The 14679-nt window shown below is 55.6% G+C and overlaps 2 protein-coding genes across 3 annotated transcripts; both read left to right on the forward strand.

Moving 5' to 3' along the window:
- Positions 1-3663: 3663 nt before the first annotated feature.
- Positions 3664-6516, forward strand: RPS14 (ribosomal protein S14). Its single transcript, XM_058034693.1, has 5 exons — positions 3664-3765; positions 4942-5092; positions 5376-5537; positions 5721-5797; positions 6408-6516. The coding sequence occupies exons 2-5, from the start codon at positions 4944-4946 to the stop codon at positions 6473-6475; spliced, it is 456 nt and encodes a 151-aa protein (XP_057890676.1). The 5' UTR covers positions 3664-3765; positions 4942-4943; the 3' UTR covers positions 6476-6516.
- A 4058-nt stretch (positions 6517-10574) lies between these two features.
- On the forward strand, positions 10575-14488 carry CD74 (CD74 molecule). Of its 2 annotated transcripts, XM_058034618.1 has the most exons (9): positions 10575-10669; positions 11834-12009; positions 12123-12214; positions 12303-12356; positions 12518-12613; positions 12846-12930; positions 13243-13431; positions 13756-13848; positions 13950-14488. In XM_058034618.1, the coding sequence occupies exons 1-9, from the start codon at positions 10599-10601 to the stop codon at positions 13955-13957; spliced, it is 864 nt and encodes a 287-aa protein (XP_057890601.1). In that variant the 5' UTR covers positions 10575-10598; the 3' UTR covers positions 13958-14488. The 2 variants fall into 2 exon arrangements, with proteins under 2 accessions (XP_057890601.1, XP_057890602.1); XM_058034619.1 differs by lacking the exon at positions 13243-13431.
- The last annotated feature ends 191 nt before the right edge of the window (positions 14489-14679 follow it).

Genomic DNA, 14679 nt, shown 5'->3' on the forward strand with positions numbered 1-14679 from the left:
TTTTTTTCAGCCTTAAATGATTTGCAAACTCAGCCTGAAAAAAGTATCTCCCCTGGGAACAGCATTCTGAGGCCACACTAACCTCCGCCAGAGGAGATTCATGCACAAATCATTGAGCAAAAAGCCAGCAATGAGTAATCAAAGGCACACACCAAACTCCAAGAACAATCTGCAGAATCCACAGTCTCAAGTGGTAAAGTTTTCCACTGAATAACTTCTTCTGAGAAAAAGGAATTTGTTGAATTCTAGGTCTTCTAGGTCTGGCATTTGTGAATACCTCTTTTTTTTTTTTTTTTTTTTTTAAGAAAAAAAGACTCACTGGAAACAGAAAACTGCTCAGAAAGGCACTGGGATTTATTAATACCAGCTTTGCCATTTTACATGAGTATCAGGTAGCTTTTTTTTCTTGCCTGTCTTCTGTTTGCAAACACAAAGGAAACCAATTCGTTTCCTGCGTGCTTTAAGCTACAGGCTCTTCTTCAGCACATCTGTCAGAAAGCAGTTCAGCAGCTTTCCTCTGCATTGTTTCCAATTTATTAATCAACACTTCCAGCTCCCTACTGAGTTACAGCCACATTATGGTCCCCTTGAAGTCCATGGCAGCACTTCCACCAACTTCATTAGGACCAGAAACTCGCTCTTGAAGTCTCTGCCAATTCCTTAAGTGCTTTAACTTCAGTGTTAGAGATTTTTGTTTTAATCTTCCTACGCCTGTTTCTGACACATCATTTTACATGTGTGCATGCACCAACTGCCCTTCTTGAAACTAAAAATGGCCTTAAAAGCAAATGGAAAAGTTTGGGATTTTTTTTTCACCTGTGAATGATGCAATTGGGACCCTGAATGTCTCTTTGCCATAGCTGTTAGAGGAGAGATGCCATCCTGAGGGGTCTGTTAGAGAGCCCCAACTGCAGACTCTGCTCCCTATCAGGCAGACAGCTGGGGTTCAGCCTGCTGCAGGGGGAATTTTGGCCTCTTCCAGTTCCAGTCTCTGTTTCAAGGCCACCAGTAGGGCCACTGGTCCATGGCTCATGGGAACAGCTCACAGCCATGGAAACAGTGATATCTGAGCACCAAAAGTTCTTTCTTGTGGGAAGCCTGGAGCTGGGGCCTTTGCAGGTCAGGCCAGTCACTTGCCACTGACCCCACTCAGCCTGAACCAGTTTACCCCAAGGCCAAAGCCCGGCAGGAGAAGATGTTAGGAGCAGCATTCCCCTTTGCCTGCCCTTTTTTGTTTAGTCACCAGCTGAGTTATGAAATCCGCCTGCAGCGTCACCGTGTCTGTGGGTTTCCCATGGGCTGGAGAGGCTATTACCAAGGAGCAGCTGGAATGTTAATTACCCATTAAGGAACTAAATCTGGGGGATTTCTCAAAGCAAATACACATCATCTCTGGCACTAACCCCACAGTGGCCTGAGCATCCTTCCCAGCCAGGCTGGAGGACGCAATCCTTGCAGCCCCTGCTGGAAGCCCCTCCCTTCTCATCCCAGCCAGGGAATGCTCTCAGCGTGGTCCTCAGCAGCAGGACGGCCTGGCTGGAGCTGGCGTTCCAGCCCCAGGAACATTTTGCAGGGCAGGCAGCTCCCTTGCAGACACACCAGAACTAGTGCAAGGCAAAGTGAAAGGGAAGAATGTGTCCCAGGGAGTGGAGAAAACTCCATCCTGCCCAGTGGAGCAGTCTGTCTCCCAGCAACTTTAGGGCTGAGGGCAGCACAGGATTTTGAACCAGTGGGTTAATTCTTTTAGCAGCTCATATGGTTATTTCAGCCTGTTGCCCATAAGCTGAGGCTTGTCTCTTTGCCTCTGGCTTGCATCTGTTCCAGGGGAATATCCATAGGCTCGTACAGTCCTCTTGGAGGACTGTCACAGGCAGAGCAGCACACGTGGCTCCGTGGGGACAAAGCCAGCCTGCCTGGCTGTCTGTGCACACCTCACCAGCCCCAGGCTCCTCCTCAGACAGGGCACCCACAGCACACATGCCCTGACACAGGCTGACCTCTGCTGCTGACTCTTTCCTTCCCCTTTCCTCCAAATCAGGCCGCTGCCACCGGAGCTCCTGGCTAGAATTACAGCAGCTCTGCCAATGTGTATTTTAAAAGCCTCTCCTTCCATATCCAAACAGGAAGAACCCTGATGCAGCGGCAAAAGTGTATCGAGCACAGGAGCAAGTGAAGGTGTTCACAGGGTCAAGACCAGGGTTACAGTGGCATCCCTGAGCACAGAGAGCTTTCCCAGGGAAAAGTCCCAGCAAGAGTGGGGGCGGTGCAGCCGGACAAGGAGCCTTCAGAATCAAATCTCTTTTTCCTGCTGGCAGCCCAGAGGTTTGCATCCTGGAATGCCTGGCCAGAGAAAGGAAAAGATATGGGAAATCTGGATGAGCAATATGGGCAAGTGGATGCTACCCTAAAAACACATAGCACCCCACAGCTGCAGAGGAGATGGACATGAGAAGGGAGGCAGACATTTCTGATGGGCCAGCACCAAATGCTCTCAGTGATGCAGAGGTGCTGGACCCTCCCTGCAGATGTTTCCAGGCCTTTGGACTGCGCAGCCTCGCTAGCAGTGCTGTTATAAGGAGCCTCCCTTGTCCAGCTGCTTTTCCTCCACCAGCCCAGCTCTGAGCACAGTTCTGGATGCAGATCTGAAGCTCTGTCAGGCATTCCCATGGAGGGACCGTGGGTGCTCCTGCTCTGTCACTCACACCCCAGCCCATGTGGCTCAGAGCTCTGTGTTTTCCAGAGGCAGCCCAGCACCAGGTGGAGCAGCTGGAAGCAGGGCAGGATGATGCCCAGGAAGCATTTCATCAGCTCTATAAATTCAATTTTGTTGTGCCTCTGTTCTGAAGGTTTTTGGTGTTCCCCATCCTTACCCTCCTGAGCACTTATTAAATCACTTGGAAACAGAAAATATTGCCTTGTTGGACTTCCTTTATGTAAAATTTTACAAACTGACATTCTTTTTGTTGAACACATCCCCTCCATCACAGCTCAAGGGTATTCCTGCACCATCACTCATGGTTCACAGCTGCAGTCTCTGCTTCTCCCATCCGCTGCCAGAGCTCCTGAGAGAATCACCGCGACTGAAACCTCTCCCATCAGCTCCTTGACAAAATACGCCACTCAGACATATTAAACCACCACACACATCCCCCTGTGGGTGAATTCCCCACCAGCTCCTCGCAGTCAGGGCTCCGGCGGGGACAAGCAGCTGCCTGCAGACCCCCAGGACCCCTCACCATGCTCAGCCCCGACAGGGAGCAAGGGAGAAAGGCCTGAGCCCCAACCTGGCTGTAGCTGAGCCGGGGCACAGCCGGCTGCAGCGGCGTGGCCGGGGGGAAGCAGAATGCTTGCTGGAGTTACACACATTTCCCTCCGGTTGTTTTTTAAACCGGTTCGTTTCCAAAGCTCTCCCGGGCCGGCTCCGTCTGGAGCGCAAACACCCGCGGACCTGCCGCCATCTTGGGGAGGGAGCCGGGGGGGGGACGCCGCCATCTTGGGGAGGTCGGGCCGGCGGGAGAATTGATTGTGTGCGGGGGAGAGGCGGCCGCGCTATACCGGAGAGATCAGCGCGGCCCGGCCCGGCCTCGGGAGGGACGGTCACGGTTTGGCCCGACCCGGAGAGACCGGGATTGGGATGGGGACACAGCCCTGCGCCTGCGGCAGCGGACACGCCGCCTCCCGCCATCCCTTCCGGGTGAGGCGGTGACCCACGCCCCCTGACCCCGCCGCTTCCTTTCCGCGGCAGCCGCTGGAGCAGACGGGCAGGTGAGTCCGGGCCGCGCCGCATCCGCCGCCATCCGCCCGCCCGCGCCTCGCCGCCGCCTCCGCGCCCGCCGCCCGCCCTCGCGGGACCGGGGCTGCGCGGGGCAGCGCGCTGGGCGCGGGGCAGGCGCGCCCGGCGGAGCGGGGCCATGGGCCGCGGGAGAGCCGCGGGCTGGAGTAGCGGAGCGCCCGGCTGGGGCTGCAGGGCCCCGGGCCGGCCCTCCCCCGGATCCTAAGCGGTCGGGGCCGCGGTGAAACGCGGCGCGTTCGTGGCTCGCAGCTCGATACCGGCGATACAGCGTGTGCTGCGTGCTCCTTGCGGGCCTCGCTGGGCTGGGGAGAACGCTGTCCGTGGAGCCCGTGCGCCATGGATGGGTCGAGGAGGGGATGTGGTGCTATGGAAGTGGCCGCGCAGATACTGCTGTAAATCGATGTTACAGCGCTCAGGGCAGTTGGTGGAGAGGGCACGGCCGAGGGTGATCTGGGTTGTGTTTGGGTTGGGTACCTCGGTGCAGCGGCCGGACATGTCCCTTGTGCAGGGCGCCGGCTGTAGCAGGAGTTTGGCAGGAGAGGGCAATAGGGAACCGTTTGTCTGCGCTTGGGAGCGGATGCGCAGGATCGCCGGCCATCAAACCGAGCACAGCCGAGTGCTGCCCCTGCTGTCTGCCAACTCTGAGGGGGGGCTTCGGGAGAAGGAGACTTGGCTGGGCTAGTCCCAGTTATGTGGTTGGGAGACCAATAATATGGAAAAACCCAAGCTGGTACTTTAAAGGTCTGCAGACTCAGGGCTTACTGACAATACTGGGTCTGTGTAATTGTTTGGTTTGGTGTTTTCTTCCCATAAACCCACTTAAACAAAGGGAAATGCTCAGCATTGCTGGTTATCAAGGAAATGAGCTCCCTTGTGCACTGCTGTGTTGGGACTTGGGGACATCAGCTGCCATGAAGTGCAGCAGGAGAGACTCCACTAAACATCTACTCACAGTAGATGATGGCCTGTGTGCCAGGATACAGCAAAGCTGGGAATTAAGGGGTTTATAGGAAATGTACCTGTGTTTTGCCAGTGGTAACTCATTTTTTCTTGCTTGGTAAAAGGTTGAAATAGCAGGAATTTCATAAAATTCTTGAACAATGCTGAGAAACTGCTGACACTCAGACATGTCTTTTGTTGTTGCTCAGAAATGGCACCTCGCAAGGGCAAGGAGAAGAAGGAAGAGCAGGTCATCAGCTTGGGACCCCAGGTTGCTGAAGGAGAGAATGTGTTTGGCGTCTGCCACATCTTTGCCTCCTTCAATGACACCTTCGTCCATGTGACTGATCTGTCTGGCAAGTGAGTATGGGACAGGCATCACCTCCCTGCAGTGCCCAGCTACTTCGGGTGTGAAAGCAGAAAATGGGTTTGGCAAGAGGTTCCACCAAATCCTTGAGTTTCTGCTGAGCTTCATGCACGGTGCATATACATGAACTGGGTGGCTTGGTGAGCTCTTCTGATCAAGGTGGTGTTCAGGGTACTGTGTGGCTTACTGATCTGGTAACATTGGAAATAATAGGTTCTGATTTGGGGGAGGAGCAAGGAATGGCTTTGTTTTGAGCATCACCTTGTCCTTCTGTAGGGAAACCATCTGCCGTGTGACGGGTGGGATGAAGGTGAAGGCAGACAGAGATGAGTCCTCTCCCTACGCAGCCATGCTGGCAGCCCAGGACGTTGCCCAGAGGTGCAAGGAGCTGGGCATCACTGCCCTGCACATCAAGCTGCGTGCAACTGGGGGCAACAGGTACAGCAGCAGGGCTGGGGCACCAGTGGGGATATGGCTGTGGGGGCTGGTGGTGAATGGGTGTGGAACACCAGGAGAGTGGTTTGGTATGGAGAAAGTGTGGCTTTCATATTCCTGGCTGTTTGTAAACTGTGTTCAGCTTCTGGGTCATTAAAGGGGTTGTTGGTTCTGACTCTCCTCCAGGACCAAGACTCCTGGACCCGGTGCTCAGTCAGCCCTGAGAGCTCTGGCCCGCTCTGGAATGAAGATTGGCCGCATTGGTGAGTGAGGAAAAAAGGGAATATTTAGTGAAATGATTGCTCTGCTTGATCTTAACTTCGTGGTCACTTAGATGGCGTCAGTGAAAGAATTTCATGTAAACAGATCCTTAAATTGACCAGTAGGTGGTGAGAGCAGCACTCAGAACCCAGGTTTCTGTGTGCAGTGCAAACCCCAGCTCGGAGCAGGTTGCTGCTCCTCCTCTGATGTCACACGGCTGTTCTGGCACCTAAAAATACCTTGTTGGTCTCGGTGACTCAGTAATAATGGAGTTCTCCAGCTGTTGTAGGGAGACTCCTGAACTTTGTGGGGAAGTCACAAGATGCAGTGGTGGTGGTTGTGCTGAAAATTCTTCAAACATAATGTGTTTCTTTTGAACTGCTGTGGCTGCGTGGTTTAAGTGGGATGGGAGATGGGAATTTTTGTTTGCACAGCGTCAAAGCCCTCGGTACCCAGCCTGTGGCAAGTTCCTAGATCCCTTCACAGAGAGTTCCTTCTGCACATGTGCAGCTCCTGTGGTGTCCAGGTGATGGGTGTTGGGTGATGGCTGTGCCCAGGTGGTGCCTGGGGTGCCTCTGGAAGGTAACTGTGCTCTGGATTCTCTCCCTGCAGAGGATGTCACCCCCATCCCCTCCGACAGCACTCGCAGGAAGGGCGGTCGCCGTGGACGTCGTCTGTAACCAGCGCAGCACCTTCTGTTATTAAAGCTCTCTTAAACCTCGGTTTGGCTCTGTGTTTCCTTACTGGGGTGTGCTCAGAAGCCAAGGGGCTTCAGGTAATTCCATCCACAGATGGCTTGTGCTGTGGAGCAAGGCATCTGGCTTGGAGGGGAACCAGGCTGGCTGCTCCAAAGCCATAGGGGTCTTGGGATTCATACAGTAAAAGCTGCTTTTAAAATGAGTTATAACCTCTTGCATCTCCTGGAAAAGAAAGCTGGACTGGGAACGAGAAACTGCTGCTGGATTTTCTGCAAAATGTTGCTTAATGCATCACTTCCCCTTTCTCTGGAAAAAGTCCTTTCTCTGCCTGGATATCTGTTCCTAAGCCAGCATTTCCCTTGGCACAGCCATAGTGTTTTATTTGTTAATTTTATATGTGGCCATGGAAAATATTACAACAAACTTCCCTTACTGCCTTAAACATGCACCATTTGCCGTTCAGATCACTTTTCCTGTCCTTAAAGTGGTGGTTGAACTCCACAAGGAGAAGGTGTCAAAAACATGAAACCAGAAGCAGCTCAGCCAACATGGAGCTGAAGGAGGAAAGGGCAGGAGAGAGGAGGGAGCAGGGAATGGGGCACTGTTACCAACAGCTCCAACTCTGTTTTTTGATAGGCTTTGCATGCTGTGAAAGCTGTTGCTGTTCTTGTTGGCCACGTCTGAGGGCATGGCAGATCAATCTGGCAGCGTTTCAGGTTCCCTCCTGCTAGTGGGGTTTTTAGTTTGTTGCAATTTTGCTGGTTGGTTGGTGTTGGGTTATTTTGTTAATACTGGTTTTTACACGATGAAAAGCCACAGTTAGTACAAGATTGGATGTGGCACTCAGTGCCATGGTTTAGTTGAGGTGTTAGGGCTGGGTTGTACTCAGTGATCTTAGAAGTCTCTTCCAGTCTAGTGATTTGTGTGTTCCATGTGAGTTACTCTGTCCCAGGGGACATCACCATGGTTGTTTCATGGGGTATATCTGGGGAGAGCTCTATATCAGAAATCCAACACAGGACCTTTGCTGCTGCAAAAATTCAGCAGGCTCTGCTCATCTGTCAGTGCAGGGGGACGTGTTTCCACTGACTCCCTCTGCTGCCCACCCTGGTCCAGGCGGGTTCAGCCTCTACCACATGCAGAAAGGGGAAGGTGTCTGCTCCACGGGAAGGTGGATTTGCTCTATTAACCCTTAGTCCTTGGAAGCTGGATCCGTGCAGGTGCACACAGGGCTGGCTGAGCTGAGTTGCTGTACACCCAGCCTGTGCCATGTGCTGCCCTGGCAGTGCTGTGCCATGGGCAAGCTGGTGCCTGGGCTCACTGCACAATTAAAGGTTAAAATTGCTTTGACTTCTTAGCTGACCTGACGTCTTTGAAGCAGTTTCCTGTGTTGATGCATAACCCCAAAGAGGAAATGATGAATGAGGAAGAGAAACCAAAGCCCCAGCAAAGAGCAGCTTCCTGGCTCATGTCCTGGGGCTTTCTGGAGGGAAAGGCCCTCCTGTCAGAGTGGCATGGATGGATCTCCTGGCTCTGGACACTCCCTGGTCTCACCTAGCTGGCTTGTCTTGAATGATTGCCTGCCCACCCTGTGTTGCCCTGGCAGGGATGCTCGTCCTGTGGAGGGCATGGGGCTGTTCAGGGGCTGTGCTCCCTCCCCAGACAGTCAGTGGTCACTGGTTAGCCCTGTGGCTCAGCCTTTCCCCTCAGGTTTGCCCAGGGCTGGTCCTGTGCTGCTGAGGGTGTCACCTCAGGGTTGGTGGGAAATGTGGGTGTGTTCCCCAAACCTTTGTGCCGGGTCTGGGGCTGAGAGCTGTGAGATGAGGCCCAGCTGGTGGTGAATGGCTTCCTGTGAATGCCCACTGGGTTATTCCACCTCACTGCCTGAAATAATTGCTCTGCTGGCCTGGTCCTCATCAGAGTCCTGAAATCACTCCTTGCTCCAGATGGCTTTTTTGTCCTCAAAAAAGACTTGTGAAATTTTTGATGGGCAGCACCAAACACAAGGCCTTGGGGTAACAGGGTGGTGACAATTCATTGCCAGCCTCAGGCGATGGGAGAGTGAGGAGGGTCAGACAGGATGGAAGCTGCTCTCTGAAAGTGTCTTTGTCTTCCCTGGAAAATCAGTTCACAGACTGAGAACCCACCACCCTGTGGCTATCACAGCCCTGGGCAGAAAGTTGTGTGTGAGGCATTGAAGAGCTGACTGGAAATGTCTGTGTGTGGAGCAGGGGCTGACTTGGGGCTGACATTCCTCCTCCAGGCTGGGGCTCGAGGGGCTCAGCCTGCCTGGGAGGGGATGTTGCTCACCCCCAGGTTGTCACCCACGTTTGTGGTTTGCACAGCCGGCCCAGCTCCATGGAATCGCTGGGGTTTTGTTGGTGAAGTTCCTGTTCTGACTTTCTCTGGTTCCCCTTATGGCTGAGGCTGGTCACGGAACGCACCAGGAGCGTGGCCTCCAGGCAGGGATTGTGGCCCAAAACTGAGGAGCTGAGTGTGGGCTGGGGCTGTGAGGAAAACCAGTGTGTCCCCCAAAAGTCCCAGTGCCCATGATGGCAGAGACAAAAAATGTATGGAAGGCTTTTGTGTTCTTTCTTCCCCCCCACTCCTTTTTTTTTCTTCCTTTTTTTTTTTTTTAACTTCTCTTTCTTCCATTTTCTCTAGATATCCTCTCCGTTTTTATCTTCTTTTCAAACCCCTCTGATGGTTTCTAAACACAGCTTTGCTACAGGCTGGGGTGAGGCTGATGGACACCCTGGGGCAGTGCTGTGTGAATCCCTGGGTGCCCAGGCCTTTCTCAGCTGGGTTGCAGGGTCAGGACCAGGCTCCAGGCACCAAAACCCTTCCCCTGTGCGGGGCTGCAATTTCCCACCTGGAAAGCAGGAGCACAGTCTCACCACGTTTCCTCCAGGAACAGCATCTGCCAGGAGACCCCACCCTACCCCTCTAAGTGCTTTGAAATGATCCCTTTGCTTGCTCTCCTGCCAGCTGGGAGGCTCAGCAGTGAATCGGGAAAAGAAATGGAGTCTCTGAACATGTCCCTGCTCGCCCCAGGGGGTTTGCCAGGTAACCCGTGGTGCCTGTTTAGGTAGGGTGTGGCAGAACTTTCACCTCCACATTTGCAGTTTCACTTTTGGCTGAGCTCTGGCCATGGTTGTGCTGAGCCCTGCTGCTGGAGCCAGCTTGGTGGTGGGCTCAGTGTGACCTCAGCCCAGCATGGACATGGGGGTCTGTTACCCTTGGGTGCTCTGGGACATTGTGAAACACCTCCAAACACAGCATTATGGAGTGGATGGCTGCTCCTGCCCATGTGGCCCTTGTGGGGCTGTGGGGGGCTGGAGACCCTCACTGCCCCACTCCCACTGGTGCTTTGGCATCGCTCACATTGAGGGGCTGTTTCTTCTCTCTTGGCTGTGGGGGTTCAGCCCTGGAAGCTGCTGCAGGCCAAGCAAAGAGGGTAGTGCTAGAAGGAAGGAGGGCTTGAAAGCCCTTGATCCTTTAGTCACCATCCCCTCAGCCTGAGAAGCGCTGTCCAAGAGCCCCCACACAGGGAGGGTCCAGGAGGGGCTTGAGCCCCAGTGCATTTTTTCCCCAGCAGCAGGGGAGGGGGCCAGGGAGGAGGGGTGCACCCTGGCACTGTGCCCCCACGGAGGCTCCTGCTCAGCTTTTGGTGCGGGGGGTCCTCCCCATGGTGTCCCACCCCCCTGTCCCAGCTCTGCACCTCACTTCCTTCCTCACACCTTTCCTCTCACCCTCCCCACTGCCACCCCCCTTTTCTCACCTCCTGCCCCCCTGGGGGTACCAGAGCCTCTGGGCCCCTGGCACCGGTGTCACCAGCGGGGCACGGTGACCTGCTGGTGGCGTGGGGTGGGCAGTGAAGCCCCAGAGAGCGGCCGTGGAGCTCAGGGCTGTGTCCAGCATCATCTCTGAACTGGAGACCTCTGCAGCAGAGCTCTGCCTGACAACCAGTGATGCAAGTGCCAGCAGCCAATAGGACATTTTTTTTGGCTTCCCCCCCCGGGTGTCAGGGCGGGGTGGGGACCCGAGGGTATTTCCAGAAGCCTCTCTCGGGGTGCTCATTCTCTTCGGGGACCCCAACGGAGCCATGGCTGACGAGCAGCGGGACCTCATCTCTGACCGCGCCAGCGGTGTGCTCAGCGTTGGGGACACCCAGAGGTGCCACTGCTGGGGACACGGGGATGGGGCACACGGGGAGGGCAAAGTGGGCACAGCGAGGACGTGGAACAGGGGGGTATTGTGTGGTTGTGGGATGGAAGGGGATACAGTCGGGTCAAGGGGGCACAGAGTGACTGTGGGGTAGGGGATGGGGTGTAGGCTGTGGGAATGGGGCACTGTGGAGCTAAGAGGGCCATGGGAGGGTCTGTGAGGCAAGGCAGGGCACGGGGGGCTGTGGGATGGGGGGAATTGGGTGGCTGTGGGATGGGAGGCATGGGGCGGCAGTGGGAGGAGAACATGGGGCGGCTGTGGGATGGGGGATTTGGGTGGCTGTGGAATGGGACGGCACGGGGTGGCAGCGGGATGAAAGGGGTCACTGCACCGCTGGGCCGAGGGGACAGGGCGTGGCGGTGGGGGGGCCAGGCTCACAGGGTGGGGCGTGGAGCCATGGCTTGAAGCTTTGGGGGAAGCAGCTCAGTGGGAAGAGGCTGTGGGACGGGCAGGATGAAGGCGTGGCCATGGGGCAGGAGCGGCCCCTGGACCCGAATGGCTTTATGGGGCTGACCCCCCCATGTCCCAACTCTTCCCCATGTCCCAACCGCCGCAGGGGGGGACACCCCACCCAAAACTTGCAGCCAATCAGAAGCCCTAGATTTGTGACGTCACCAGTCTCCAGGCAGACGCCCGCGCAGCGCGTCCCGCTCGGGACTTGTCCCTGGGCCGGGCAGGGTCCGCTCCGTCCCCGGGCCGCGGGGACAGGGGGGGACCTCCGGCCACCGCTGCGCCTCGACAGCGCCACATTCAGCCAGCGGGGCAGGATCGGGCACAACATTTTAAACAGCATCCATGAGTCGCGTCCCCTGCCCCATGGACCAGCGGGATTCCTTCCAAGCGGCTTCACCATCCCGCAGAAGGCGGTGCCCAGTGATGCTGTTCCCCAAAATCCCCTGGCAGCGCCCTCCGGTCCCCCTCCCGTGTCCCCCCTTCCCCCGCCCCCACGGTGGGTTTCGCTTCCCGGTGTGGAGGGGTGCTGAGGTTTCACTTCTGCTCTCTGCGATGGGGGAATTTGCATTTGTCTGGCTGCAAACCCCCGGGAGGGGGGGACAGCAGGATGTCACCTGCCGCTGCCGCTGGGCGGCTGAGCTCCCTGTGCGTGTCCCGCAGGGCTGCGCTGGGGCGCAAAGCCGCCTTCTCCACGCTCTCCATCCTGGTGGCGCTGCTCATCGCCGGCCAGGCTGTCACCGTCTACTACGTGTACCAGCAGAGCGGGCAGATCAGCAAGCTGACCAAGACCTCCCAGAACCTGCAGCTGGAGGCTCTGCAGAGGAAGCTGCCTGGCAGTCAGTAGCCCCATGGGTGGGGAGGTGGAGGGGGAGAAGGGATGAATCCCTCCGGGACCCTCCTGGATCACCCGGCCCGGTTGGGTCCCCTCACAGTTCTCCTTCCTCGGCAGATGCCGTGCCAGTGAATAAGATGAAGATGGCCAAGGCAAACACACCTCTGGTGATGAATGTCATGCATCCCGCATCCTTCGAAGACCTTTCGGTAAGAGAAGTCCACCACTGCTTGGCACTCCTGCTGCCCTCAGGCCTTGCTGCCGTGCTCACACTGCCCCTTTGCCTTTTCTCTTAAGTTCAAGGCTCCTGCTAGCAACAAAACCGAGGACATCGTGAAGCACCTGCTGCTGGTAAGGTCCCCTGCTCCCTGCCCTGGTCTGGGGTCTCTCAGGTGCTCAGAGCTGGTGGGAGCTCTGATCTCCTGCAGCATGTCTGGCTGATCCTGCAGAACTCCAAACCCCACCCTCCCACCTCATTTTTCTTTGCCCTCACTGTGGTGGTTGCTCTACAGCAAGGAGACCCCAGCAGGAAGTTCCCAGAGCTGAAGGACAACCTGATGGACAACTTGAAGCACCTGAGAAGCACTATGAATCATATGGACTGGAAGGTCAGTGCTTGTCACTGTCATCCTGTCCCACCTGCCTCCTGTCCAGGAGTGCTTTGGGAAGGGACATTTATGAGGATAAACAAAGTCTGGCTTTAGCCAGGCTTGGGCTGCTCCCACCCAGAGGAGGGGATGGTGTTCACCACCTTCCCTGTCCAAGCCAGAGCTCAGGACATGGCTGCCCTGGGGTGAACTTCCCCCATGCCCATTAATGTGCTGGACCCTCTCATTGCAGTCCTTCGAGTCCTGGATGCACAAGTGGCTGCTGTTCCTGATGGCCAACAACCCCCAGGACCGCAAGACAATCCCAGCAGAGAAAGGTATTGGGGACGGGGCTGCAGAGCTGGGCACAGGCAGGGAGATGCTGGCATGGGATATCTCACATGGACCTATTTGTTCTGTGGGGAACCCTGTTTTGTGGCTGTTGGAACATCACAGAACATCTCTGCCTGTAGGGTGAACAAAAGGCTGGAGCCCCACCCCAAATCCTCCATCCCTGGTCAGACCGAGAGCCTCAGAAAGGTCCCTGAGAGCAGGGCTTGTTCACCTTTAACTGTTTGTAGACAGAATCTCCTGCTGAGGAAAAGGCCCTGGGGGCTGATGGAGTGTCCCCTGTGTTTCTATTGCCCTAGTGCTAACTAAGTGCCAAGCAGAGGCAGCTTTTGGGAGTGATCTGCTGGGCCACTTCCGCCCCCAGTGCGATGAGAACGGCGACTACCTGCCCAAGCAGTGCCTCCCCTCCGCCGGCTACTGCTGGTGCTGCTACAAAAATGGCACCAAGATTGAGGGCACTGCCACTCGGGGAAAGCTGGACTGCCCTGGTAGGTGGCCAGGGAGGGGATACCGAGGAAGGAGTGCCTGGACTGCTTGGGAGTAGAGCTAGGAGAGGTGGGCATCCTGGGGAGAGAGTTAGGAGAGGTGGGCATCCAGGCTTCAGGGAGCACCCCTCACCCATCCAGTGCCAGTATGTCGAGGCTTTAAGGGACCCCAAAACCCACATCCCCCCGAGATGTGCAGTCAGGGCTTTCCATGAGCCCCCCTTGCCCCCCACTCAGCACTGGGTGCCCTGCTGCCCTCAGAGGGATGGGGGTGGGTGATGGGGCAGCCCCAGGGTCCAGCACCCACATCCTGCCCTCCCTTTGCAGGCACTGCTGCTCCCAGTGCTGCTGCTGGCACCCCAGACCCAGAGGAGATGATCTTCTCTGGGGTGGACATGCTTAAGCTGACCCCAAGCAAAGGTGAGTGTCCTAGAGCCCCCAGAGTCCTGGGGACTGCTGCAGAGGGGTTTTGGGAAGTCCTTGAGCTGTTTTACTGAGTACCTCCTCTTGTTCCCCCGCAGAAGCGTAGAAGAGGATGCCAGCAGCTGCCTTCAGCATCCCTGCTCCTTCAGCTCCTGATCAAGTTTTTCTTTTTCTGCTCTTACATTGCTTTTCCAAGGCAGTTAACAGTGGGCATGGCTGCACAGCTGCCACCACCATCAGAGTCCCCTCAGAAGGTGGTTAGAGCAGGCTGGAAAATTATTTCAACCACCTCAGATCTATAAATCCCATTCTCTTTGACTCAACCTCCAACAACACCCAGGCAGCAGTGCAGCTCACCCCTGCTGAAGAACTTAAGCTTCCTTAGACTGAACAAATATTAAAAGCAGCCAAATAACCCCCACCAGCTTCTTAACTGATTGCTGTAGGCTGGAGCCCTGTTAGATTCCTGGAGTAAATGGGTTTTTATTGTGGAGTGCTCAGGTTTGTACAGATTCGCCTACAGGCTCAGCAGTGGGTAACCATAGGCAGAGGGGCTGATTTTCCTGACTATATCTGATTGTTCCTTTACAAATGATCTCACAAGCGAATATTCTCAAATAAACTTTTGAATAACAAAGCCTTGTAAGCAACTCCAGCAGGGCTTCGTGTGTTGTTTGCAGCTGTCTGAGGTTATAAAGAAATGAAACTTAACAAAAAAGAGATAAAGAAAAATCTCTGCAGGCACTTGGACAGCTGTGTCTGCACCCAGGACTGGCTGTGTTCCTTGTCCCATCCCTTGTTTGGTGTCACTGGGGCCCTGGGGTCCCC

This window comes from Melospiza georgiana, chromosome 15, assembly GCF_028018845.1.
Source record: "Melospiza georgiana isolate bMelGeo1 chromosome 15, bMelGeo1.pri, whole genome shotgun sequence".
NCBI classification, from domain to species: Eukaryota; Metazoa; Chordata; class Aves; order Passeriformes; family Passerellidae; genus Melospiza; species Melospiza georgiana.

What these genes read in the sequence shown, in the direction of transcription:
- CD74 (XM_058034618.1), top strand. Translation starts at nt 10,599, where the DNA reads ATGGCTGACGAGCAGCGGGACCTCATCTCTGACCGCGCCAGCGGTGTG. An exon ending in CATCCTTCGAAGACCTTTCG is followed by an intron (nt 12,215 to 12,302) that starts GTAAGAGAAGTC and finishes TTTTCTCTTAAG; the next exon opens with TTCAAGGCTCCTGCTAGCAA. An exon ending in TCGTGAAGCACCTGCTGCTG is followed by an intron (nt 12,357 to 12,517) that starts GTAAGGTCCCCT and finishes GTTGCTCTACAG; the next exon opens with CAAGGAGACCCCAGCAGGAA.
- RPS14 (XM_058034693.1), top strand. Translation starts at nt 4,944, where the DNA reads ATGGCACCTCGCAAGGGCAAGGAGAAGAAGGAAGAGCAGGTCATCAGC. An exon ending in CGTGCAACTGGGGGCAACAG is followed by an intron (nt 5,538 to 5,720) that starts GTACAGCAGCAG and finishes ACTCTCCTCCAG; the next exon opens with GACCAAGACTCCTGGACCCG. An exon ending in AATGAAGATTGGCCGCATTG is followed by an intron (nt 5,798 to 6,407) that starts GTGAGTGAGGAA and finishes CTCTCCCTGCAG; the next exon opens with AGGATGTCACCCCCATCCCC.